Here is a 25,221-nt window from a genome sequence, read left to right as displayed (position 1 = left end):
GTTTGAGGCCAGCCTGGTCTACAGACCAAGTTCCAGGACAGTAAGAGCTACAGAGAAACCCTGTCTTGAAAAAACAAACACACACAAAAAACCAACACCCAAAACAAAAGTTTGATTTGTAAGCTCAGGGACAAGTCACAAATAAGAAAGGTAAGGTAGTCTCTTAGACCGAAGACAGTGATCTACACACTCTATACAACCTGTCATCCCAGCACAGGAACGCTGAGGCAGGACAGCAAGTTCAACACCAGACTGGGCTACATGGCAGCCTTTCTATTTGGTTGTGACTGTTGGAATGTGAAATGTCTCCCATGGGCTCCTTGTGTGAACACCTGATCCCCAGCTTCTGGCACAGTTTGGGGAGGTTATAGAACTTTCGGTACAAGATTAGGGTTATATCTTTGAGTGCAATAGTTCAGCATCAATTCTGATCCCACTCGATGCTTCCCAAGTCACCAGCACATAAATAAGCCATACTGTAAGCTCCCAGCAACAACGACAGAGTGCTGCTCTCTAACAGCTGACTGTACCCTCTTAAGCTTCTGGCTGCCTAGCCCCATGGCCCTAAGCTGCTTCTGTCAGACATGATCACAGCAGTGTAGAAATAATTAAAAGAAGCACAGACTTCAGTCAGGTGATTCTGCACCAATACAGATGATAATGAACTTACATCATATGGACCACACACACACCTGCATGCTGTGGTGCTCGAAGCATTACTAAACATTTTAGGACTAACGGGCATTTAAATTAAAGTAACTATAAATGCTACAGAAAAAAAAATCCTCCAACTGAAATAAATGCAAAAGACTGCATACAGAAATGAGGTGTTAGAGTGAGGACTCTGCACACAGTTCTAATGCAGACAAGGTTGTAAGCAGCTAGGCCAGGAACTAGGAGTAAGCTCAGTGGCCTAGCAAGTACAGGCCCTAGATTAGACTCCCCAGGCCAAAAAAGGAGGAGGAATGCAAGCAGGGCACAACGACACATCGGACAATCCTACACCAGGAGGCCAAGGCACGAGGCCACACACACACACACACACACAAGCACACGCGCACACACGCGCACACACACACGCATGCGCGCGCGCACTCACGAAGACTACATCAGACAAACATAGAAGGGCAGAAGAATTAGAGGGAAAAACAGCTGTAAATGTGTCTTAAGGAACATCTTTCATTAAAAAAAAATAAAACGTATCAATTAAAACCTGACACCAACTGTGCCTTACAGTTTTGCCTGTGTTTAGACTCTGCCCTTTGCTCCCGTTCCACTTTCATCTGTTCTGCAGGAGTGTCATCCACATAAGCCTTCCCTTCTTGAATTAATTTCTCTGCATATTTCATTATAGTTTCAAAATGATCTGAAGTATAAGTAAACTGATCTGGTTGAATATGCAGCATCGCGACATCTTCCAAGATAACCTGCAGTAGGAATCAAAGAAACCATCAGTGTATCAGACATTTTCTCACACATTTTCAACCCATGATTTTTATTTTGGGCAAATATAATAAAACACTATCAGTCTTAACTAGCCTGAAAATGATTGTGGATGATGCACGATGTCAGATCAAAAAAGAAAAGCTAATCAGTGCACTGGCTTCCAGATTTCCAGCTGCGAAAGCGGATCTCAAGGGAGCTCTGTTACTGAGAGCTGGAACTGTGACTCTGGCCACTGGTCCCTCAGTGCACACATCGCAAGCCCTTCAGAACAAAGGTGCCACGAGGCTAGAAAACCACACCTTACAATACCTGTGCAGTTTTAATTCCATTCATAAACTTAAGACAGTGACAAAAGAGGAAACCTGCTTCCAGTTAAATTGGTATTCAAAGGAAAATGCAGTATTCAAGTAAACTCTACGATAACTGGAGAAAGAGAAAATTAACTCCGGTTTTTTGGTATGGGAGCTCAGTTGTTTTTGGCTTAGGTCTCAGGCATGAAAGAGACAGATGAGGAGGGAAAAGGCCGCTATGAGACCAAGTTTATTCCCATACCATGAAGGTATCAGACCACACTCTAATTTCCATCCACTTTTCTGAGAACAAGGCCATCACTACACTTTAAATTACCTTCTCAAAATCTTCCTTTTCCTTTTCTGGGTTTGTGTCATCAAATCTCATGATCAGTTTCCCTTTAAAGTTAACCTGGTAGTGCTGGTTCAGAAGAGCAGCTTTTGCATGCCCAATGTGTAAGTAACTAAAACAAAAACATTTCACAGAGAAACTCATTAACAGGCTTCAACTAGATTCTTACCCTCAACCTCTTCGAGGAGGTAAGAACTAAACAAGACGTCCGATACAATAGTCCCCAGTCATTTTACTTTCCACCAACAGCTGCTGTAACAGAAAATGTGACTGACAAACAACAGACTTGAACATGGACAGTGTAACCAAAGGGTACAACTCCTTGCGTAAACTCTCAGAGCAAGGTATACAACTATAACAACCCTAAGAACAATCTTCTTTCTCCAAGAGGCATGGTCATTTGCAGGAAAAGTTCTGAAACCATTATCGGCACAGCCCAGTAGCCCACCTCTCTGCTTTGCGGCTGCTGGGAACAAACCCTCACACTCAGAGAGAAGCACCCAAGACAGCCAGTCACGGTGATGGCTATGTCAGAGAACATGAAAATTACTGCGACAGAGAAAAAGTGGTGAGTTTTGATTACTGTCCTTGGTTTTGATTTTCTCAGATGCCAATGAAAACATTTTAACTAAATGATCTCAAAGGTCCAATCTAGCACCAAACTCTACAAACCAGAATCTAGGAAAATACTGTTTGTTCCCATGGGCAGCTGACAATGAGGGAAAAAAAAATCACTGCTGACAGGTACTGCATAGCAATGACCTCGTCCATCAATGCAGCGGTGAGGCACTGGCGGCACACAGGAGGATCACATGTTCCAGGACAGCCCGGACTACATAACCCTGACCTAAGGATCTGAGATCCTACTGCTAAAGATATTGTCAACTAGGAAGAAAACAAGGCATAAGGCAAGGCTAAACACTTACAAAGCAAGTTTAAATAGCTCTCACAGATGTTTATTAGTTTCTGTAGTAGCTACAGTAAGTAATGTTTTATGATAGTTACCTAGTTTGGAAGCACATCTTTGATCTCAACTAATATACCAATACGGGAGAAGAAAACACAAACCCTTATTTATGACACTGCACTATTTTTTAAATTGAAAACAAGCAAACAAACAAAACCTTTCTGTGGTGCTAGATATTGAACCCAGCGCTTTGCCAATGTCAAAGAGGCATTCTCACTCAACTGTATCCCCAGATCTAAGTCAAGCCGTTTTCTTTAGACATTTACTCACATAGCACTTAGATTGGTGATTCAACTTTCTATATAAACCAAAGAACTGTTTGGGTATCTTGGGTGATATCACAGAAAATAAAAAATTTATGTATCAGCAAAAAACAAAGGGAACCCCCAAATACATAGTTAAGTGAGTAACACTAAGAAAAACTGAATGCAACACATATGACTTTCTATCCTATTTTTGCAACTTTCTATAAATCTAAAATTACTATAAAAATAAACTTGTGCCTGGTGGTGGTGGTGCATGCCTTTAACCCAGCACTCAAGAGGCAGAGCCAGGCGGATCTCTGAGTTCGAAGCCAGCCTGGTCTACAGAGCTAGATTCAGGACAGGCACCAAAACTACACAGAGAAACCCTGTCTCGAAAAAAATCAAAACAAACAAACAAGCAAACTTGTTTAAAATAGAGGGCTATTTTTGTCTGGGCTGGAGAGATGGATCAGTGGTTAAGAGCACTTGGCTAATCTTCCAGAGGACCCAAGTGTGTTCCCAGCACCCACAAGGTGGCTCACAACTGTCTGCAACTCCAGTTCCAAGGGATCTGACACTCTCTTCTAGCATCCACAGGCACCAGGAGAATACATGTAGTGCACAGATATATATGCAAGAAAAGCACCTATACACATAAGATAAAAAATAACCTAAAAAATAAAATAAACTGGGCATGGTGGTGCACACCTTTAATCCCAGTGCCTGAGTTCAAGGCCAGCCTGGTCTACAAGTGAGTTTCAAGGTAGCCAAGGCTGCACAGAGAAACTGAGACACTGTGAAAATGTCATGAGTGTGCTGCATTCAGGAACACTGCTATAACCATTGTCCAGAAGAGAAATATTGGGCTGGAGAGATGGATCATTGGTAAACACACCTGCTACCAAGCCTGACAACCTCAGTACAATTTTTGGGCCTCCAATGGTGGAAGACAATGGACTCCTAAGCTGTCAACTGACCCCCACATGTGGCATATGTGTGCCTATATATACATGCCTATATGACAAATAAGCAAATAAATGTAATGTTCTTAATTTTATTAGTTAATGTGCTTAGCTTTATTCACAACACTTGAGGATAGACAGGAAAAAACTCTTATGCTTTAAAGATATGTCTGACTTGGAAAACATGTATGCAGTCCTAAGAATACAAATCTCAAGAAACAACCAGGACTCTTAAAATAGTCCTAAGGTTAACCTTCTCAAGAGAAAACTGACATCAAGTCAGCTCTAAAAATAGATTTACAATACATACTTGGCAGTGATACACATTACATTCTGCCATACCGCCCGCCCCCTCTTCCTTCTCTCTCTCTCTCTCTCTCTCTCTCTCTCTCTCTCTCTCTCTCTCTCTCTCTCTCTCTCTCAAACACACACACACACACACACACACACACACACACACAGGGGGTGGGTATAATTTTTAGTTACTAGAACTCTAGAAACAGATGGCAGAGATTTAAGTCTGGCACATTACTAACACACAGTGTGAGTCAGTTTCTGAAACCACATATAAAAGAGTAACAGTGCCTTTGCTCAAAGAGTTACAGCTTTATGGGCTACTATATGTGAAACATCTGGTAGTATCTGCATGTAACAGGTACACATAAGTGTGATGAAACACACCTGAAATGCCAACACTTGGAGGCTGACGCAGGAGAAATGCTGAGTCCAACACTAGCCTTGTAAATGCCAACTCAGCCAGAGCACACATAGTAAAACCCCCTCTCAAGACACTAGAAAAGGGCTAGGAGTGTAGCTCAGTTGGTAGAGTGCCTGCCTAGCGTGCATGAAGCCCTGAGTTCAATTCCAGCATTGCTCAAAATGAGTACAGTGGCACATGCACATAAACCCATCACTCTAGAGAATCAGGAATTTGAGGTCACCCTCAGCTACATAGTTAAGATAAAAAACAGTCTGAGGGTGGCCTAAGTAAAACATCAGAAACAAACAAAAAAGGCAAGGAGGCAAAGTCAAGCCTTCTGGTTTTCATGCACACACAAAAAGAAATCAAACAGTTTTTGCACAGCATGTGGGGATGCGATCAAAGTAAGAATGCTAAGCAAGACTGGCTGCTGGGTTATACTCCAATTCCTGCACTGTATTAGAGCATGGCCTCTGAAGTTATACTATTATGAACACCCAAATAAGAGAAACTCAGCCGGGCGGTGGTGGCTCACGCCTTTAATCCCAGCACTTGGGAGGCAGAGCCAGGCGGATCTCTGTGAGTTTGAGGCCAGCCTGGGCTACAGAGTGAGCTCCAGGAGAGGCGCAAAGCTACACAGAGAAACCCTGTCTCGAATAACCAAAAAAAAAAAAAAAAAGAGAAACTCACCATTTTAATAAATGACAGTGGTGGGGGGAAAAAAGGATAAATGGCATAGCTACAAATATTATTTTTAAAGTACCTGTTACCAAGCCATTAAGGTCGGTATTCAAAAGGACAACTGTGACTTCTCACAGGGCACAGTAACAAAATATCAGGGATCAAAATGTACATGGAAAAACCATGTAAGGTGTTATTTGTGACAAATTTCACTTTGTCAAGTATCAATCAATCATTCATTGATCAAGTCTGTACATTTTTTAATTAATATTTCTCTTTCATTTCTTTCATTTTTTAAAAAAATTAATTTTAGGAGCTGGAGATGGCTCTGTGGTTAAGATACTTGCTGCTCTTGCAGAGGACCCAAGTTCAATTTCTGGCACCCTCAATGCCTTGGGTATCTGCGTGCACACGGTGAACATACAGATGTGTATGTCCACAAGTATGTGTACGGCTATGTGCCTGGTACCTGCAGAGCCAGCAGAGGACATTAGAGCTCTCCTGGAGCTGGAGTGCCAGGCAGTTGTGAGCTGCCACGCAGGCGCTGGGGAGTGAACCGCAGTCCTCTAGCAAAGCAGGCAAGGCTCTGAACCACAGAGCCGTCTCTGTAGGCCCTTTCTTTTTCTTCTACCTAGCACTCGGTTCAAAATCTTAACTGACAAACTTAGAAAAGTCAAAATAAAATGTAGAATTCTGCCTGGGGTGGAGGCATATACCTGTAATCCCAGCATTCAGAAGTAAGATTAGGAGTTCAAAGCCAGCTTTGCTACATAATGAGTTCAAAGTGAACTTTGGCTATATCAGACTTGGTCTCACTATCACCCCACCATCCCAAAATGTAACATTTCAAACTGCTACTAATGACAAGTAGAGAACTATTAAACAGAAAACAGAAAGAAGACATGTGATATGCCAGTAAGGCAAAAAAATTCAACTACAAAATGCAAGGTCTGAAATTAAATTCAGGAAGCACAAATATCTTACTTATAAAATGATGTGCGGTGCTGTCCTAGGACTAAACTCCTGAGGGAGGCCGCTATGGGGAGATTCACCTCTGTAATTAGTACCTTTGGGAGGATTCTATCATCACCTGCCTGACTAGGGAGCTTCAGAGAGAACAGAATGACAGAGAAGACTCTTCTCAGCATGATGGAATGTAGGGTGGGACCTGTGGGCGCTTACGAGTGAGTCAAATACTATTTTCTGTGTGTGTCAAGGGTTAATAGGTTTGGGAAACCTGTAAATTTATGGAAAGAACTAAACAGGTTTTCCAAAATCTCCCTACCTTTATTTTAGAAAAATAAATGTTACTGTAACATATACTATAAATAGAAAGGACTGAGTAAGTATAAATACAAATCCTTCCTGAAAAAAGGCTGTAAAAGTCTCATAATACAAGCAAAACCTAAGCATATGGACACTTTCTTATAGTTAAAATTTTCTACTTATGGGTATTTTCTTATTTGCTTTTAAAGTTCTAAAACAAAATTTAGATGTTGTCTCTCCTACTGCCATAATGAACTAAAACTACAAATTAACAAAGCTGTAAATAATTAAACTACAAATTAACACAAGTTGTAAAGAATTAAACTGAGGCTTTTTGGATTTACTCCCCCCCAACCAAATCCTCTGGATGAGCACAGCGCTGTAAGTCCTTGGAGGGCAGAGCTCCTCCACTAAGCATGTACTGCATGCGAGCAGGAGGCGGCTCCTTACCCGCTGGCCTCTGGAGGGAATCTGACTGTCACCTTCCCCATCTCTGCACCTGGAAGCTCCACGAATTTGCCAACATCTTGTTTTCTGTCTGGTGCCTAAAAAACAAAACCGCAGACACTTCATGGCTAAATGTTTAGGAATACATTCATTTACAAACCCTGGTCATAAGCACAACGATGACTGGACCATCCGTCCACTGTAAAGACTCAAACTCTAGTGCAGAACATGAATAACCAAACACTGGTGAGCAGAGACACTGAAAAGGGGGGAAGACATCCTCTGCAGATTCACAGAGGCTCTTCAAAACCTGGATTCAACTCAGTGTCTCAAAATCAGTGAAGACTGAAGATGAAGGAGGAAGAACAGCTGTAAAACAGGTGATTGTGGCGTCTCTTAATAGCTGGCCAAATCCCCAGCACCACAAAATGATAAAATATGATTTCCATCATATGGAAGAACATGCACCGGGACATAATCTCATAGACATAAAGTTCAGGGCTTTATGGAGTTCAACAGTTAAAGGTATACAAAGACTAAACAAAAACAGAATCTAAGATCTTTTTTTTTTTAATAGAAATAACCTTTTTTGATTTTTTTTTTTTAAGCAGTGCCATGGATCCAACACCAGGCCCTGACCATGCCAGGCAAATACCCTGCCACTGACCTGTACTCCAATCCCCAGAAAATGAGCTTTCTGTGAGAATAATAATCTTTTCAGGTATAGTCTCAGTTAGACTGAAACATCAGCATAAAAAAATTTTTTAGAGACCATGAGATGTCTCAGCAGGTAAAAGCACCTGCCACCAGCTTGAAGTTAGGAGGTGAGTCCCTGGACCCACAGGTGGGAGGGGACCCGACCTCGACAAGCACACCATAGCTCATGTGCACCTACAAACACAAATAAAAAAAATGAATACAAACAAAACGCAAAGACTTACCACTCTAGCTTTGTGTTCCGAAACATCCCACTTGGTACCGACTGAGCGGAAGGCCTGCTGGGCTTCAAGAAAGCCAAACCAGCGTTTAACATGGACCAGAGTCTTGTTCTGCTCCAACTGCTCCTGCCATGCAGCATTTCCTATTGGTGAACACAATTTTTAAATCTTTACTAAACTGACGAATTCTAAGGCAGAGTTCCCATCACAGTTAACTGACGTGAAAGTGATTAGCTTAGAGCTGTCTTCTGCAATGGAACCCTAAGTGTAGCATATCTTGTAGAGTCACGAAATGCATACTTTATAGATCAGGCTAGGTGAGTGGTGCACCCCTACCATCCCAGCACTCGGGAGGCAGAGCCAGGTGGATCTCTGTGAGTTCGAGGCCAGCCTGGTCTACAGACTGAGTTCTAGGACAGGCTCCAAAGCTACACAGACAAACCCTGTCTTGAAAAACCATTAAAAAAAAAAAAAAAAGGCCTTCTACCTAGATCATCTTAAGTAATCTTCAGTGATCCATGTTTTTTCATATTGTAAACTTGTAAAAATTATAGCTCTCTATACAATCACTAGTCAGACATAAGCTACACAATCAAAACTGCTTTTTTGGGGGTGGGGGTGGGGGTTAAGACAGGGTTCCTCTGTGTAGCTCTAGCTGTTCTGGAACTCACGATGTACACCAGGCTGGCCTCAAACTTACAGAGATCCATCTGCCTCTGCCTCCTGAGTGCTGGGATTAAAGGCATGCACCATCACTGCCCAGTCAAAATTACATTTTTAAAGGCTGACTCTCTCTTTTGGCCTTGTGACTTCAGTGATCTCATGTCATGAAAACCTATGCAACTCTACTCCAAAACTACTTCTGTATCTGGCTCCATGAACTCTCAAGTGCACGACTGAGTGAGGGTTCAAACCCCCCCACCCCCCTCTAGGTGCACCTTGCCCACTCTGCCTCAGCACCACTGTAAGACACTGGAGTTTGGGACTGCTGCACTCTGAGTGTCTGTACATTCACTGTGGTAAAAATACTATAGCTACAAATTATGTCAAACATTTCAAACTATAAAGTATGGATTTCATATATCAATTCTACCTCAGGAAGGTTTTCCTGTTTTGATTTTCAAGTTAACTATTTCCCAGGTTGGTAAGGACATCATCACATCTGCTGCAAGTTAATTATATGAGAGGAAAAAAGGGACCCACCAAAAGACTAACACTCCAAATTCCTCATGAGAGGAAAAAAGGGACTAATACTCCAAATTCCTCACTAACCTGCCCTCACATCCCCACCGAGCGAAACAAGACCGGGGACGAGGCAGCCCCTGAGGTAGGAGTGCTAACTAGGAGTGCTAACTAGGAGTGCTAACCAGGAGTGCTAACCAGGAGTGCTAACTAGGACGAGGGTCTCTTTACCGGGAAAGACAACAAGAGAGACAAGAGAGTCAGGGAGAGAGAAAGATGACTGCCAGGGCCAACAGAGGACACTGAACCTCTGTGACCAAAAGCAGGGAAGCCACATTAACCACCCCTCGGGAAGGAAGTCCTCAGTTACTGCCTATACACACATACATAAAGGCAGAAATGCAGTCACTTTTCATCTAGCAAAGTATTAAAGGACCAAAAAAAAGAACGCTACTTCGGCACAGTGATGCATCCCTGTAGTCATTTGGCAGACTGAGGCAGGAAGTTGATTGAGCCTAAGAGTTTAAAACCAACGCCATCTCAAATATCAAACCCTGAACAACAAAATCCCTATTTAAAAAAAAAAAAAAAAAAAAAAAAAGCCAGGTGGTTGTGGTGATATTATGTATCCTAATAAAATTTGCCTGAAGATCAGAGGACAGAACAAGCCACTAGATTAAACATAGAGGTTAGGCAGTGGTAGCACACATCTTTAATCCTAGCACTAGGGAGGCAGAGATCCGTCTGGATCTCTGTGAGTTCAAAGCCACCCTGGACTACATGAGACTGACTCAGTCTAGGAGAAAAACACTCAGGCAGTGATGGCACACACCTTGAATCCCAGCACTAAGAAGGAAGTGACATGGCTGGGCGGAGAAAGGTATATAAAATGTGAGAAGACAGGAACTACAGCTTTTTGGCTTAAGATTTTAGGCTGGAGACCTTTCAGGTGAGGACTCAGAGGATTTCAGTCAGAGGATTCATGGAACTGATGAGGTGAGACGTGGCAGTGGCTTATTCTTTTGTCTCTCTGATCTTGCAGCATTTACCCCAATATCTGGCTCTGGGATTTTTATTAAAACACCTATTAGAATTTGTGTTACAGGTGGTGGTGGCACATGCCTGTAATTCCCAGCACAGTAGAGGTAGGAGCAGGTAGATCTCTGTGAGTTCAAGGTCAACCGGGTCTATAGAGAGAGTTCCAAGACAGCTAGAGTTAACACAGTGGAACCCTGTCCTGAAAACAAAACAAAATAAACCCCCTAAAGCCCTAGTATCTTAAGAAGAGTTATAGATACCTTTGAGGGTGGCCCACACACATAAGTCTGCTAAGGTCAAGGAATTTCCAACTAGGTATGTTCTCAAAGACAGGCAATGATTAAGCTCGTTAACTGCAGAAGTCAGCGCATCACACGAAGACAGCTTTGTGGCACTAAACTCCAACCAATGATCAATCTGTGAACACAAAAGAATGTAGTCCAGAGTTCAGGCTTTAAAGCAAAATGACCACACAAAGAATGCTAGTTAATGGAGCAACAAAATATTCTTGGCTTCTTCAGCTAGAACAGAACTTTTCTTACCTGGAATTGTACAATTTATCATTACATGGTTCAATTCTGGTTATCTAGGGTCTAACAATTCTGGTTATCTGGGCTCTAACAATGCCACTTAAATAAATGTCATCTCTGCAGTTACTTTCCTATGATTTCTTTTTTGTTCTTCCTTTTTTTTCCAGGTACATGGAGGGTCACACCAGGAAAGAACAAGAAAAATACTTGATAACTGACAGAGGGGCTAACTAATCTAAAACTACCTACACAGACAAATTAATACAACTGAGGAAATTTAAAAGTCAATCATTAAATCCAGTTTCTGGCCGGCGTGTTGACATATGACTGTAACCCAGCAGGGCAAGAGGATCAAGTCTGGACACCAGCCTGGGCTATACAGTGAGACCTTATCTGAAAAGACTAAAAAGAAGAAGCATTATTTATTTTTGAACTGTGTGAACACACACCAGAGAAAAACCACATCCACACAGAGGCACTGAAAGCTGGTCTGTTATTGCTCCCAAACGTGTGTGAGCCTGGGCAATGGCGATCTTCCTGGCCTGCTGTCTTACGTGTAATGTGAAAGGTGAGTGGCATGAGCTAGACAGTAAAATCCAACTATGAAATCCTAGGAGACCAGAAAGGTGAAGAGAGCATGACGTGACCCAAAAATACACTCAGTTTGGAGGGAGATAGTGAACCTGAAGAGCTGAAAGTTTGTTCCCCATGCATGCCAACTAAGAAGTCTACCCAAACTACACTTCCAGCTTATTTGTCTGGAAATAAACGTGCAAGGAAACTAAGTGTGAGGGTACACAGCTGTAATACATTCAGGAGTCTGGGGCAGGTGAGTCACAAGTCCTAGGCCAGCACAGGACACAGCAAGTTGACAGGCTAGCCTGGACTCCATTGAAAGACTAGGTCTCTGTTTTAAAAAGCAAACCAACCAGAAACATTGCTTACCTTGGACCTATGATTAAACCTTGAACCTGTTCAAACCCTTATAAGGACTAATGTCACATGTCAATACACGGTAGGACAACACTGTTCCCAAACATCAGAACGCACAAGACCAAACATGCCCGAGAAAAGACACACCCCTTGCTTACCTCAGTGTGTTCCATCAGATTAGTACCATACAGCCCAGACGTAGTTGCAACTCTAGCCAAGTAACGCAGTATTGAGTTTATGTCAGTGAACACCACGTTCCTGGAATTAAAGCATCAAATCATTACTATAGTTGCTTCAGCAAAAGTCTTCGGCAAAAGTCTTACGAGTCACAAAGGAATGCGAAAATGGAAACCCTAACGTATTTACCATGTTCTTTTTTCTACTGTGCTGGTTTGAATGTAATTGGCCCCCATAATCTCATAGTGGGTGGCACTATTAGGAGGTGCAGCTTGATGGAGGAAGTGTGTCACCATGTGGGCAGGCTCTGAGGTCTCCTTTGCTCAAGCTTCCCTCAGTGTGACATGGAGACGACTTCCTGTTGCCTGCAAGATGTAGGACGTCCACTCGACTACTTCTCCAGCACCAACGACATCTGCCTACACGCCACCATGTCCCACCATGATGATACTGGACTGAACCCCAGAAGTGTAAAAGCCACCACAATCAAATGTTGTCCTTTAGAAGAGTTGCTGTGGTCATGGTGTCTCTTCACAGCAATAGAAAGCTTAACTAAGACATCTACCATAGTAAAAAATATTTCTTTCAAATTTTAATCTGTTCTAAAATATCCACCAGAATTTAATTTACTTTAGAGCGGATTTTCTATATGACACTTCATCCTTTAAGTTTTTGTTTATTACTTTTAATTATTTTATTTATTTTATATTTTATACATTGGAGTACAAGTTTATTTTAATTTACACATTCATTTTGAGTACAAGCATGCCATGGCTTGCATATGGAAGTCAGAGGACAACCTGCAGGAGTTGTTTCTCGGCTTCTAAAACATAGGTCCTGAGACTTGAACTTAGTACATCAGGCTTGGCAACACTTTTTAGCCACTGAGCCACCTCACAGGCTGCTTTGTTTTTTGAGATAGGGTCTCACATATCCTGGGCTAGCCTTGAACTCCAGCTCCTGCTCCCCCAGTCTAGAGAGCACTGCGCCTATGAACCTGCACCACTGTACCTGCCCCCCTCACTTACATCTTGTCAATTTCTTATCAGAATTTAGCAGTGTCTACGTCTTATCAGTGGTGATGAAAATGTAACTGGGATTTAGAAGAGTCAAGTAATTTAAAATAAGTGAATGCAAAGAAGCCAAGGATATATACCACTATAAGAAACCTGATTTTATCAACTTTCAAGAGAAGAAAGCACATCTAACCCCACCAAAATGCCATCAAAGGCGACAGTGGTATGGTGGTGTGCCCCTACAGACTAGCTACTCAGAAAACTCAGGCAGGAGTACTGCTTGGATTCAGTTCAAGGCCAGCCTGGGCAAACCCAACATGATTAAAAAAAAAAAAAAAAAGGAAATCACTAGCAGAAAACAACAAAGTGAGTGAGTGAGTGAGTGAGTGAGTGAGTGAGTGAGTGAGTGAGCGAGCCCTATCACAACTGTTCGACAAAAATAAATTCTTTACAGGCACATGCCTTTGATCCCAGCAATAGGGAGGCAGAGGTAGGGAGGCTCTGTGAGTTCGAAGCCAGCCTAGTCTACAGACACCCAGGGCTTGTTACACAAAGAAACTCTGTCTCAAAATACCAAAAAAAAAAAAAAAAAAAAAAAAAAGGAAAAAAATAATTCTTTATAAGACACAAAATATAAAGAAAAAAGAAAAAAGAAAGTAATAGCAAGAAAATTTCAGAAAGTACAAATCCAAAAAATTTATAAGACCCAGAGAAACAGAATCTTCAGTGGTTAAAAACTGAACAGTAAGCAGATTTAAAATTTTGAACATGAGAGAAAGCTTGGCTGGAGAAGGACTGGCTGAAAGCAGGCTCCAGAAACACAGCTACCCATGCAGCCTTTCCTGCCAGGCCAGCCCCACTGCCCTAGTCTAGTAAAACACTATGTGGAGGCTCATGCTCACCTCAGCCCTCGGCAGGCTGTGGTAACAGGACTGCTGAGAGTTCAAGGTCAGCCCGGGATACTTAGAGAGATCCTGTCTCACTCCTGCCCACCTGACCTCATCCCCAAATAAATGGAAATCTCTTCTCTAATAAATAAACCATGAAGTCTTTGGGTAATCTCATCAACCCAAGGAAGAAATAACTATGTGGACTCTGACATTATGTTCACTAAATGAAGAGTACCACTGATACAGCTCAGCTGACAGGACCAACCTGAGATCTTTAGTCTCCTGGTGAGAACTGCAAGGACTTCTGAGGGCCTCAAGGTCTAACCTGGTATTTAAAAAAAGTCTTTACTTATTTATTCATTTATTCGTTTGTTTGTTTGTTTGATTGATTGATTGATTGATCGATCGATCTGTGGTGCTGGGGAGGGCCTCACACAAAGTATGACACACTCTTACCACTCAGCTTTATCCCAATTCCCCCTTTTACTTTCAGGACAGTCATCAGCCTGGCAGGGCAGTGCAGACCTGTAATTCCAGCACTCAGGATGCTGGGGGAGGAGGACTTTAGCCTCCACAAGCATGCACTTACAGGAGCATGCACATGCATGCATACACACACACACACACACACACACACACACACACACACACACACACCATGAAACATCTTTCTAGGAACAATCCACCTAACTAGCAAGCAAAATAAGCCCAGAAAATTCAGAGCTGCACATTTTAAATGCTGTTCAGAACTGAACAGATATATAAATAAGCACTTACTCAGAAACACGAAGAAGATTCTCTTTCCCTTCTTCCACAGAAATGCTGACATCACCTTTCACATGTTCCACTGCCAGCAGAGCTTCTAAAAATGACAGCATGAAAGATTTATTTCTCTTCAAAGACAAGGTAGTATTTATACCCTGAGTCACAGAGCAGTAAGGATAAATCAACAATCCAATATTAAGTCCTATCAGGTGTGACACCCACCCCGCCTCCCATCCCCACACTCCCCCACCCCTGCAGTGAAGTTGAAGTTTGGTGCTTAGAAAAGTAGCTGTTTAGTCAGAATCTGCTGCTAGTTCAGTCCAATCACTTGTAACTGCTCAGCTTCCAGCCAGCAACACCCAAGTCATCCTTTCCTCCCCTAGAGGAGGGAAGAGGGTAGACTAGTGGCTCTGTGTTTGGATACTCTATGTTATGCATTATGCTGAATGCTTGACTGTCACACTTTTAATCTCTTTAGCAACCTCAAGAAGTAGATACCCATTTACAGGGAGGAAGCTGAGGCTGGCAGAGTTAAGCAGCCAGCCCAGTGCCCTTGGCTAAACACAGCAGTCAGCATTTGGATGCCGGTCAAATGGCTCAGCACTCAAATTCTAAAACCCCTGGTAATGCTGTCTGTCCTTCAGCACCTAACACAGTAAGTAAACTCACCAGTCCTCTGTCCTGTAATTGGTTATTAAGATGGACAGCTAGCACAGACACTCATTTCTATGTAAATACTATGTTCCACTGGGAGCAGGGCCCTATCAAGGAAAGCACAGTAATCTTGCAAGGCTTATTATAAGAGAAAGCAAGTGCACTGGTTTGTGTGTCTCACCCTGTAAGTCTGACTACAGTTTGCATGTCTGACCTCTGTTAAAATGTAGTTGTCATGGTCACAGTATTAAGAAATGGGTCCTATAGAGTCAAGCATGATGCCTGTATTCCAAACACTCTGGAAGCTGAGGCAGGAGCATCAGTAGTTCAATACCAGCCTGGGATATACAAGATCATTTCTGAAACCTAAAGAACAAAATTGGAGATACAGCTCAGTAGTAAAAGGCTTGTTGAACATGCTTGAGGTCCTAGGTTCAATAATCAGGAAAGGGTTGGAAGGGGAGTTGAGCCTTCTAGGAAAGGACTAATACAATGAAGATTTGTGTCGCCTCAAGCATTTTCCCCCTTTCTTCAAGGATCTATGACAGCAAGATCACCACTACAACTGGCCCATTGGTCTTGGACTTTCCATCATCCAGAGTTGTGAGCCAGTAAATTCCTGGCCATTACAAATTACCCTGTCTGTGGTACTGTCTTATAGTTGCACAAAGCAGACTAAGACAGCAAGAGATTTCTCAAAAGGTAACATATACTTTCGGTGTAATCCAAGTAAATGAGATACATTTTTAACATACCTATAATGGAATCCTGTCTAGCATATAAAAAGAATGAACTACTGTTACAGGTGACACCATGAATCACAAGAGCACTACCCTGTGTATAAATATATATATATATATATATATATATATATATATATATATATATATATGGTATGACTCAATATATACAAAATCCTAAAAGCAAAAACAAAATAACAAAAATCAGGTCACTGGCACTAGATGCCAGAGAAAGAGAGAGAATTTCCTATAATGAAAATATTTGGCATTATTGTTATGGGGATTTAAATTCCACATATGTCTATACATATATGCCATTGTATATTAAAACATACAATTAATATTAGTGAACTTTAATATATGCGCGTTCCAAACCAATTTTCAAATTTAATTTTAAACAGAAAATAAAATATTTCACATACATTCTGTTATGAATTTAACACGAGAAAAATGCTAATACATACAAAAGAAAATGTCTAGTTGGAAGGTCACCATTTGAGGCACATCTTAATAACCAAGTTAGGCAGGATGCACCAGCAGAAGTTGAAACCAATGAGGTGTTCAGGAAAAGAGAAATGTTTGCATGGCACTGCGTTCTCTCCATTAAAATGCCTTTGGTTGAAAGGGAAAGCGCTACATCAGGGAAAACTGGCAAACAACATGTTAGGTGATCAAGACTAGAACGGGAAAATTAAATTCACATACCAACTGATGGGCTGCAATGTAGAGCAGGAATGTTACACCAGCCCTGCCCAGGATGGATAGCCTGAATCCACCCAAAGGGAAACATCTGACAACCCAATTAAAGGAAACATAAGAGGTTTGTCATCTTCAGAAGTTAAAGCTATTAAAACCAAGGGGAGGCTAATAAATCATTCCACATTGAAAGAAACTGGGCAAACAGGACATTAAGAAGCAAAGTATGGTCACTCCTAGTTGTTGGGTCCTATTGGAGCAATTAGCTTCAGAACAGTAATGGAGTCTCTGTGCATTAGGGAGAAGAATTCTATCAATGTACGGTTCCTGTAATAAGTTAGGTAGAGAGATCAAATACTTGTAGAAGATGCATTATGAAGTATTCTGGGTGTAGAAGCATCAAATATGTTGTATGCTCTTAAGTAGAATGTGGGGAACATTCTGTTCTGTGAGTGCATCTTGAAGTTTGAAAGTACTTTAATACACACAAAAATGTCATGTCAAAGACATAAAATCCTCACAATTTGGGGATGGAGAGATGGCTTAGTGGTTAAGAACACTGGCTCCTCTTCCAGAGCAGGTTCATGTCCCAGCACCCACATGGCAGCTCACAACTGTCTGTAACTCCAGTTCCAAGGGACCCACTACTCTCATACAGATATACATGCAGGCAAAACACCAATGCACATAAAAATAAACTGTTCAAAAATCCTTACAATGCAATGTTTTTTCCTAGCTATTTAATCTAATTTTATTGCTTAAAGATAAGATTTATCAAGCCGAGCGGTGGTGGCACACGCCTTTTATCCTAGCACTCGGGAGGCAGAGGCAGGCGGATCTCTGAGTTCGAGGCCAACCTGGGCTACAGAGCGAGTTCCAGGACAGGCTCCAAAGCTACAGAGAAACAAAAACAAAAACAAAACAAAACAAAAAAAAGATAAGATTTATCTGATTTGAAAGAGTCATAAGAATTTAAAATAAAGAGAAGGAGGTGCAAGCAGAAAATAATGTACATTTACTAATGGGCCTAGAGTTCAAAATGAAAACAAAATTTAAGACTCTCTTCCAGAATACCAGCAGAATGTGGTTCTGAGTTCTAAGGACACAGACTTAGTGTGCCCCCGCAGTGATTTTCCAGGCAGTGTTAGTTTACAAATAAAACAAAACACTGTGGCTTATCTATGTACTGAACATCTAAAATGTGAAAGAATTTTCCTGTAGTCTCACTTAATACTGGCAACCGGTACTGGATAGGTTTCCTCCTTCCTTACAGGATAAAACAGAACAAGGAACCTGTCAAGTTTCACCATAACCAGCAGCCAGGATTGAACTCAGGGATCCAGGATTAACGATGAGGCCAACACTGTCTAGTGCCACAAACCAAGAATCAAATATACTTCTTTTAGAGCTCATGGATTTCTGTTAGGTTAGTGTAAAGGGACCAGAACTAATATGCTAAAATATTATCATTTTAAAACATTTCAAATGGTTACTACATTCCATTTTTAGGGTTGGGGAACGTAATTCAGCGGCAGAGTGCTTGCCTACATGGATTTCTGTTGGGTTAGTGTAAAGGGACCGGAACTAATATGCTAAAATACTATCATTTTAAAACATTTCAAATGGTTACTACATTCTATTTTTAGGGCTGGAGAACGTAGCTCAGCGGCAGAGTGCTTGCCTAAAATACAAAACGCCCTGAGCTCTATCTCAGTACATTAATCCATAAATAAATGTACTTTCATTCCAACAGGCTCAGAACGCTTGTCAAAGTTGAGCATGTAAGAAATTTCATCAGCCCCCCATATGGCCAACTGTATTTAAAGGGCTGGGCTTCTTCAACATTAAAAAGTACTTCCGCGTCTACACTGCACACATCATGGTTAAATGAGTTTGTATAATTTCCCCAAGTAATGAAAAGGCAGAAATCCTAAACTATAAAGCAATGGCGTTGGCCGCTTTGAAAAAATCAATTCCGAATGGAACCTAAGATGACATTTACTCCAGCCTTTACTACGTCCACGGGGTGAGTAGTAAGCCACCCGACAGCATCAGTCCGCCGCGTTCCTACGGCTCTCCGTAATTACTGCCTTCAACCAGAAGCAAATACTGCCTCGGTTAAAACTTCAACTCGACAACGTATGGGAAAGTGGGGCAAGTGAATTCAGGTCTTCTCTGGGAGGTAGGGAAGGGGTGGGAGGTTCCAGACGACAATAAGGAGAGGATGCTAAAAAGGACGTTAACAGGACAGGCAGTTTTCAGTTCCACTTCCAAAGCCGCTAGGGACCCTCCCCGCCAGGGCTCTCGTCCTGTCCCTCCACGTCCACCCGGGACGGCGGGACTACGGGAGACGACGCCCTGCGTGGACAGAGGCCGGGGCCAGGCGGGGTTCAGGCCCGTCCCGGGACGAGAGTCTCCCCGCGGCGTGACCGCCGCTGCACCTGCCCCGCACCCGACGGCTGATGCAACCCGCGCACGGCGGCGGCGGCGGTGGCGGTGACGGCGGCGCGGCCCTTACCCAGCGGAGGGTCTCCAGCGTTCACCGTGAGGCACAGGGCCGCCATCTCCCAGGGGCTGCGGGGCTACCCGGTCAAGCTGCCTTCCCGGCGCACGAACCTCGGGGCGCGACTGGAAGCGAGGAGATGCAACGTGGGCCCGCGCTCGAAGCCGCCACAGCCTTCGCCCCGCCCCCAGGCCGCCACCGCCGGTGTCAGTGCGCACGCCGCGCCACGTCATAAACATGCGCCCGCAAAGCCGGCTTTCGCTCCGCCCCCACTCCTCCGCCACGACCGCGGGGGTCACAGGCACGCTACTGTGTGCGTCATCACAGCGCGCCCACTCCGTGGAAGCCTTCGTTTAGCCCCCGGCCCGCGAACCCTGCCGTCTGGGCGCGCGATACTGCTCGTCATCACAGTGCGCCGGCTCCGCCTTCAACCGCGGGCGCCAGGGGTCTTCCCGTCGCTCTTTGGCAGCCGCTCAGGGCCCACGTCGGGTGCCACGCCGCTGTTGGAAAGCGCCGGGCTTTACGACACGTTGTCAAGCGAGGGGAGCGGGGGCATGAGATCAGTTTGTCCCGGGTCAGTGTCACATGTCCCAGACTGTGTTACTGGTGGACACTTGTGTGCGAAAAACAGAAACACACACACAAAGTCGACCAGTGACAGGACAGGGCAGCTTCCGTTTCTTCATTTTTCGCCAAAAGAAAATATTTTCTGGAATAATTTGGAAACAGGGCGTGTGGTGCATACCTAATCCCAGTACCTAGGATGGGGACAAGGGGAGAAAAAGGATCCTCCCGCTGGGCTTCTCTCCCCTGAGAATCAAGAATTCCCCAGTTAACACTTTGTAGTGAAGGCTGCCAACGTCGACAGTATTTCTTTTATATAGAAGTATTTTCAAATAAGAATGTTAAAATAACAATTCAGGCTCGAGAACTGAGCGTATATGAGCTTAGATATGGTCTTCTGCGAATCTCAAAATACTGTTAACTTGTTTTTACAGTGAAAATAAAAGTACAATTCAGGAACACCCCGTGACCAAGTTCCTTAGTAACCCTTGAAAAACAATAACGTCACTGTTATTGTAAAGATGAAGTGTGACTGCTGTGGGCGCTTCTCTTAGAGCACCCTCTCTTAACCCCTATGCTTAAAGGTATATTTTAAAAAATCTCATCATAAACTCCATAAAACTCCATAAATTCATTTTAGGAGCAAGTGAAGGCTCCCTCTGTGAAGGTCTTCAGACTACCAACAGAAGTTAAAGGATAATTCACCTGGTGATGACAGGGTTGAGGCAAGGTCCATACGTAGAGTTCAAGGCCCTATCTCAACTAAAAATAAATTATTCGGTACTAGGAATGTATTCCAACGGTAGAACACTTAGCATACAGGAAAACTAGCAAATGGACAAACGAACCCTGTAGAGTTATCTATAAACAAGGATAAGTGTCTGAGGCAAGATGATTACCACGAGTTTGAGTTCAGTTCAAGGTCATTTGAGTTACTCCATAAACAGTATCTAAAAAAATCTAAAAAAAAAAAAATGCTGTGGGTTTTTTAAACTAAAGAGTTCTTTGCATATTTAAAAATAATGGTTAAACCAAATGTGTTTACTAAGACAGGAGATCGATCTCAGGTTCCAAGCCAGCCTGTCCTATATAGGACATGTCAGATCAACCCTTTTAAAAGATAAAAATTCTGTCTCGAATGAATAAACCAACAAAATTAACTACAGTAATGGTTAAAAGACTTACAAAGGGCTCCAAGAAATACTTCTGGGCCGAGAGATATGTCTAGTATCTTAAGGATAGAGCCCTGACTAGATTGCTCAGATGCAAAACCAACCCCCCACGGCTGCCCTAATTCGTCCTGTTTTGGAGTGTATTAAGTAAGCATCTTTCAGAGAATTTTCTAATCCAAATTCTCTGTGATGGCGTGTGTTTGCCTTGGGCATTTTCCAAGGATTCAAGTCCAAGTCCAAGGAGCAGGACTGATTTCAGAAACCAGTACCTATCTACCCATACTTTCCAGTTATCTCAGCAAACATGTCCATGTTTTCATTGGGGAGACTTAAGCTTTTCATGCAACTATAGGGTAGTTATTTCTTTGGGTCCCTGCCTCTGAACCGTACCAAAGATGGCTACATTTATATACAGCCATTCTGCAGAGTTGTCATGGTACCTATTACTACAGTGGAATGAATGCAGGCATCATTTGGTTCCCTTCTGGCTTTATTTCTGCCTTTGACTCCCCCCCCCTTCCCCGAGTCATACTCTTCTATAATTACCTTGAATTCCAGGGATGTTAAGACCATGGGACCAAAACCACTCCCAAACACAGAGGAGCCTCAATTCACCCCACCCATTCCTGTTGAGAGGACAGCCTGGAGCAAAAGCAATCATCCCATACCAACAAGATTGTGCTCCTCTAATGACAGCAATGATTTTAGGAATTCTTACAGAACCCGGCTTGCGATCATGATCACTCTGAGCACTGGTTTGATTAAGATTGCCCGCTCTACCAGCTATGCACACTCATCCCCTCTTTTCGTTTGTCTGATCTATAAACTCTCAATGTTCCTCTTAGCCCCTTAGAGACTTGAGAAATTTTAACCAAAGACAGGGAGTTACTAAATATAATTACAGGATTCCATTATTTTGAACTAAGTTCTGGCACTAGACCCCAATAGATCTGGTTCAAAGTCAAAAGGGGTCACTTCTGCTGAAGTTCCCTGTCAAATGCTAAAGGAAGCAGTTTATCTGACCTAAAGATCAAAATTAGCTATCTGCCAAACTTCCCTAACAGGCCAGTTTGGATTAATCTGGTCCTGAAGTTCTCTTGATTTAATACCTACAAAAAGACACTTGAAATAACCTGATGTTAAGTTGTTATGCCCAGATTCTGACCCCAAAGAGACCACCAAAGACCTTGGATGTCCAGAATGCAACAGCAAGGTTTATCCTGTAGATACAAGTCTAGACAGGGAACTCATCCCTACACCCAATACAGTGAGGCAGGGAGGAGCTGCTCTTTCTTTGTGAGGCTAGCTTTTTAAAGGCAAAACCCACAAGCCCTTCAGGGAGGTTGGGGGGGGGGGCGTTGGGGGTTTTGCACTGGTGCAACTCAGATTGGTTTATTTTTATCTCTGTTCTCTTTTAATTGGGTGAGGGTATGTAACCTTTGATTTTACTGGTTGGGGGTTACAATTATCATTTAGGGGGCTGTCCGGGACAAGTCCCAGGCTTTGTCCTTGAGCTGCCATGGGGGCTGGCTGGCCTAACACGTACTCACTGTGGGGGCTGGCTCAGTGGTCTAGGCTATGTCCTTGACTCATGCACATAACTCTAAGTTGGTGAGGGGTCCCAGACAGTAAACATCTGGCTGAACTTTGAACAGTCAGAGTACGTGCAGAAAGGGAGCTACTGCAAGGACTATGTCTTTTGTTCACAGCCCTCCCAGAGACTGCTCAGTCTCAGGAACCTGAAATTGAGGCCTGATCTCCGAGAGAAGACTGAGCAGCCTGTTATGGCATCTGCCTGGTCCTTTCAAAGTCACCACTTACTTTTCTACTATTCATGTTCTCACAGTCCAAAGTGCTGAGATCACAGGCGTGTGTAACATACACAGCTCTCATTTGGAGGCTTTCTTCATGTGGTCCAGACTCACCTGGAACCTGTGATGCTGCTGACTCAGCCTCTGAGTGCTGTGACTACAGATCACGCTCAGTATCATTTTATCATTTTTTAGAACCACAAAGAAGTACTTGGCTCACCCCAACCATATGTTATAATATTTTCTCGTCTTCATTTTACTATAGCCATAGTGGCTTGCTTTCTGTTTTCTTCCTCTTAGAGAAGGGCCTGCTATTCCCACATGAAACCTTAGCTTGAAGCATGGCTGAATTCCATCTTGCTCTTAACCGAGGAAGATATACTTCCTCCATCTAGATTCTAGATTCTAAAGGAAACTCCCTTCTAGCCTTCCCACCTCACTTGCTTTCTAGCACCTTCCAAATCAATTTCCACAGAACTTAACATAATATGAAGTAACTTACAACGAAGCAGACTCCTGGTCAGTTCCATGCCCACTGGTGAACGGACAGGATCTGCATGAAGTGATTAACCTACAGTGAATGCTGCACTAATATTTGTTTGAGTACACATAGTCTTCTGGGGCAGCATCCAGTGGTTGAGCATGGATGTGGTATGTAGTCAGAGTTGATGCTGGACAAGGAAGATGCTTCCCGTACCATCATACGGAACCTCAAGTTTATCCCGAAGGCAAGAGTAATGCCAAGCAGACTTTGCATATGGGAGGCTTGGTTTTTTAAAATTTATGTGTATGAGTGTGTGCACCAGTCTGTGCACCACATATGTGCCCGGTGCATGCAGAGGCCAGAAAAGGGTCCTGGGGTTAGACAGTTGTGAACTGCCATGCTGAACTGGGAAGCAAACCTTGGTCCTCCGGAAGAGAAGCCAGTGCTCTTCACCAGTGAGCCATCACTCCAGCCCCTAGATTTGATTTTTAAAAAGCGTCTGGAGGTGATATGATAGGTGGGTTATAGGAAGCAATCAGCCGCCACAGGCTCGCGGAGACTCGCGCTTGAGGCCACAGCACTGAGTGCATTGAGCTGCGGGTTCAGCTGAGCTCCCAAGGGATCCCGCCCGAGTCCAAGAGGCTCTGCCGGGCCCCGGCCCCAGTCACTACCACTGCCATTTTGTGCACAGCCAGCCCTGCTTGTGCCAACACTTCCCCAGTGGTCAAGCGCAATTCCACTCTGCTCCAAGCGTCCAGCCCCTTGCGTGCCTGTGCTCCGCAGCCAGCCCACGCATTCCTGCGGGGCGCTTCTAGCGGGAGTTTTCTACTAGTGTGCCCGAAACCCAGGGTTTTAAAAGCCATGTCTGGCCGCCTGCTGAGCAGTTCACTCCCCGACAACTGTTTTGGTGTATTTCCCGATGCCTGCAACCTCTTCCAGAAATGTGCTCAGTCGGCGCTTCGAGCACTGAGTTCTGAGAAAGACAGCTCCGAGCCTCCAGCCTCGGATCCGCCTGGCTGGAGCCCCCAGCTCCTGCGTGTGGCAACGCTCTTCCCGGCGACCTGCCCGTCCAGCTTTTAGCTCTCTCTCCCCTCTCAGTTTCTCTCTCTCCCTAACCAACTCTGTTCGGTATATCATTTAAGTTTTGCTCAGAACTCATAGGTCAGCCAACCTCACCAAGTTAGAGCCGTGTTCCAGGACCTGTTTTGGTGCTACACTGCGACACCTGCTGGCCAAACATCGTCAATACCTCCTAAAATCACCAGGCACACCAGCCAGCCAGCCATACCTGCCTGGTTAATTAAGAGCCTAGGACAACTAGGGCACCTCCTGAGGATTTTATCTGAGGTAAATTACTTGATAACTTCATACTTTAAACTGAATGATTACAATTTTTTAAAATTTGTAAACTTCTTCCACGCCAATGGCGGATAATATCACCATTCAGGAATTTAGAAACCTTTTTGTTTCTGCTATGGATGGAATCTTAGGGAAGATAGACGACCTAGCTGGGACATATACATTCTTAGCTATTGGCCTGGCAATTCATATCATATCCTTAAACAAAAAATGGAGCCGGGCGGTGGTGGCGCACGCCTTTAATCCCAGCACTCGGGAGGCAGAGAGGCAGGTGGATCTCTGTGAGTTCGAGGCCAGCCTGGTCTACAGAGCGAGATCCAGGAAAGGCACAAAGCTACACAGAGAAACCCTGTCTCGGGAAAAAAAAAATGGTTTGATAACAGTGCCAAGAATAAGAAACTTATTGAAATTAT

General features: G+C 43.5%; 1 protein-coding gene across 2 annotated transcripts in view; it reads right to left on the bottom strand.

The window, feature by feature from the left end:
• Positions 1-19,738, bottom strand: part of Eprs1 (glutamyl-prolyl-tRNA synthetase 1) — a 69,628-nt gene extending 49,890 nt beyond the window's left edge. Inside the window, exons 1-8 of one of the 2 annotated variants that reach the window (XM_042258790.2) lie at positions 19,434-19,738; positions 14,838-14,922; positions 12,136-12,235; positions 10,775-10,931; positions 8,298-8,437; positions 7,360-7,454; positions 2,074-2,200; positions 1,235-1,427 (exon numbers count right to left, since the gene is read on the bottom strand). In XM_042258790.2, the coding sequence (XP_042114724.2) occupies positions 1,235-1,427; positions 2,074-2,200; positions 7,360-7,454; positions 8,298-8,437; positions 10,775-10,931; positions 12,136-12,235; positions 14,838-14,922; positions 19,434-19,479 (943 nt within the window). In that variant the 5' untranslated portion in view covers positions 19,480-19,738. The remainder of the gene's footprint in view (positions 1-1,234; positions 1,428-2,073; positions 2,201-7,359; positions 7,455-8,297; positions 8,438-10,774; positions 10,932-12,135; positions 12,236-14,837; positions 14,923-19,433) is intronic. The other variant, XM_042258789.2, reaches the window with a different exon arrangement.
• Positions 19,739-25,221: the final 5,483 nt, after the last annotated feature.

Source organism: Peromyscus maniculatus, chromosome 11 (genome assembly GCF_049852395.1).
Source record: "Peromyscus maniculatus bairdii isolate BWxNUB_F1_BW_parent chromosome 11, HU_Pman_BW_mat_3.1, whole genome shotgun sequence".
Classification (NCBI taxonomy): Eukaryota; Metazoa; Chordata; class Mammalia; order Rodentia; family Cricetidae; genus Peromyscus; species Peromyscus maniculatus.
Note: the sequence above shows the minus strand (reverse complement) of the source record. Positions and strands in the feature narration are given on the sequence as shown.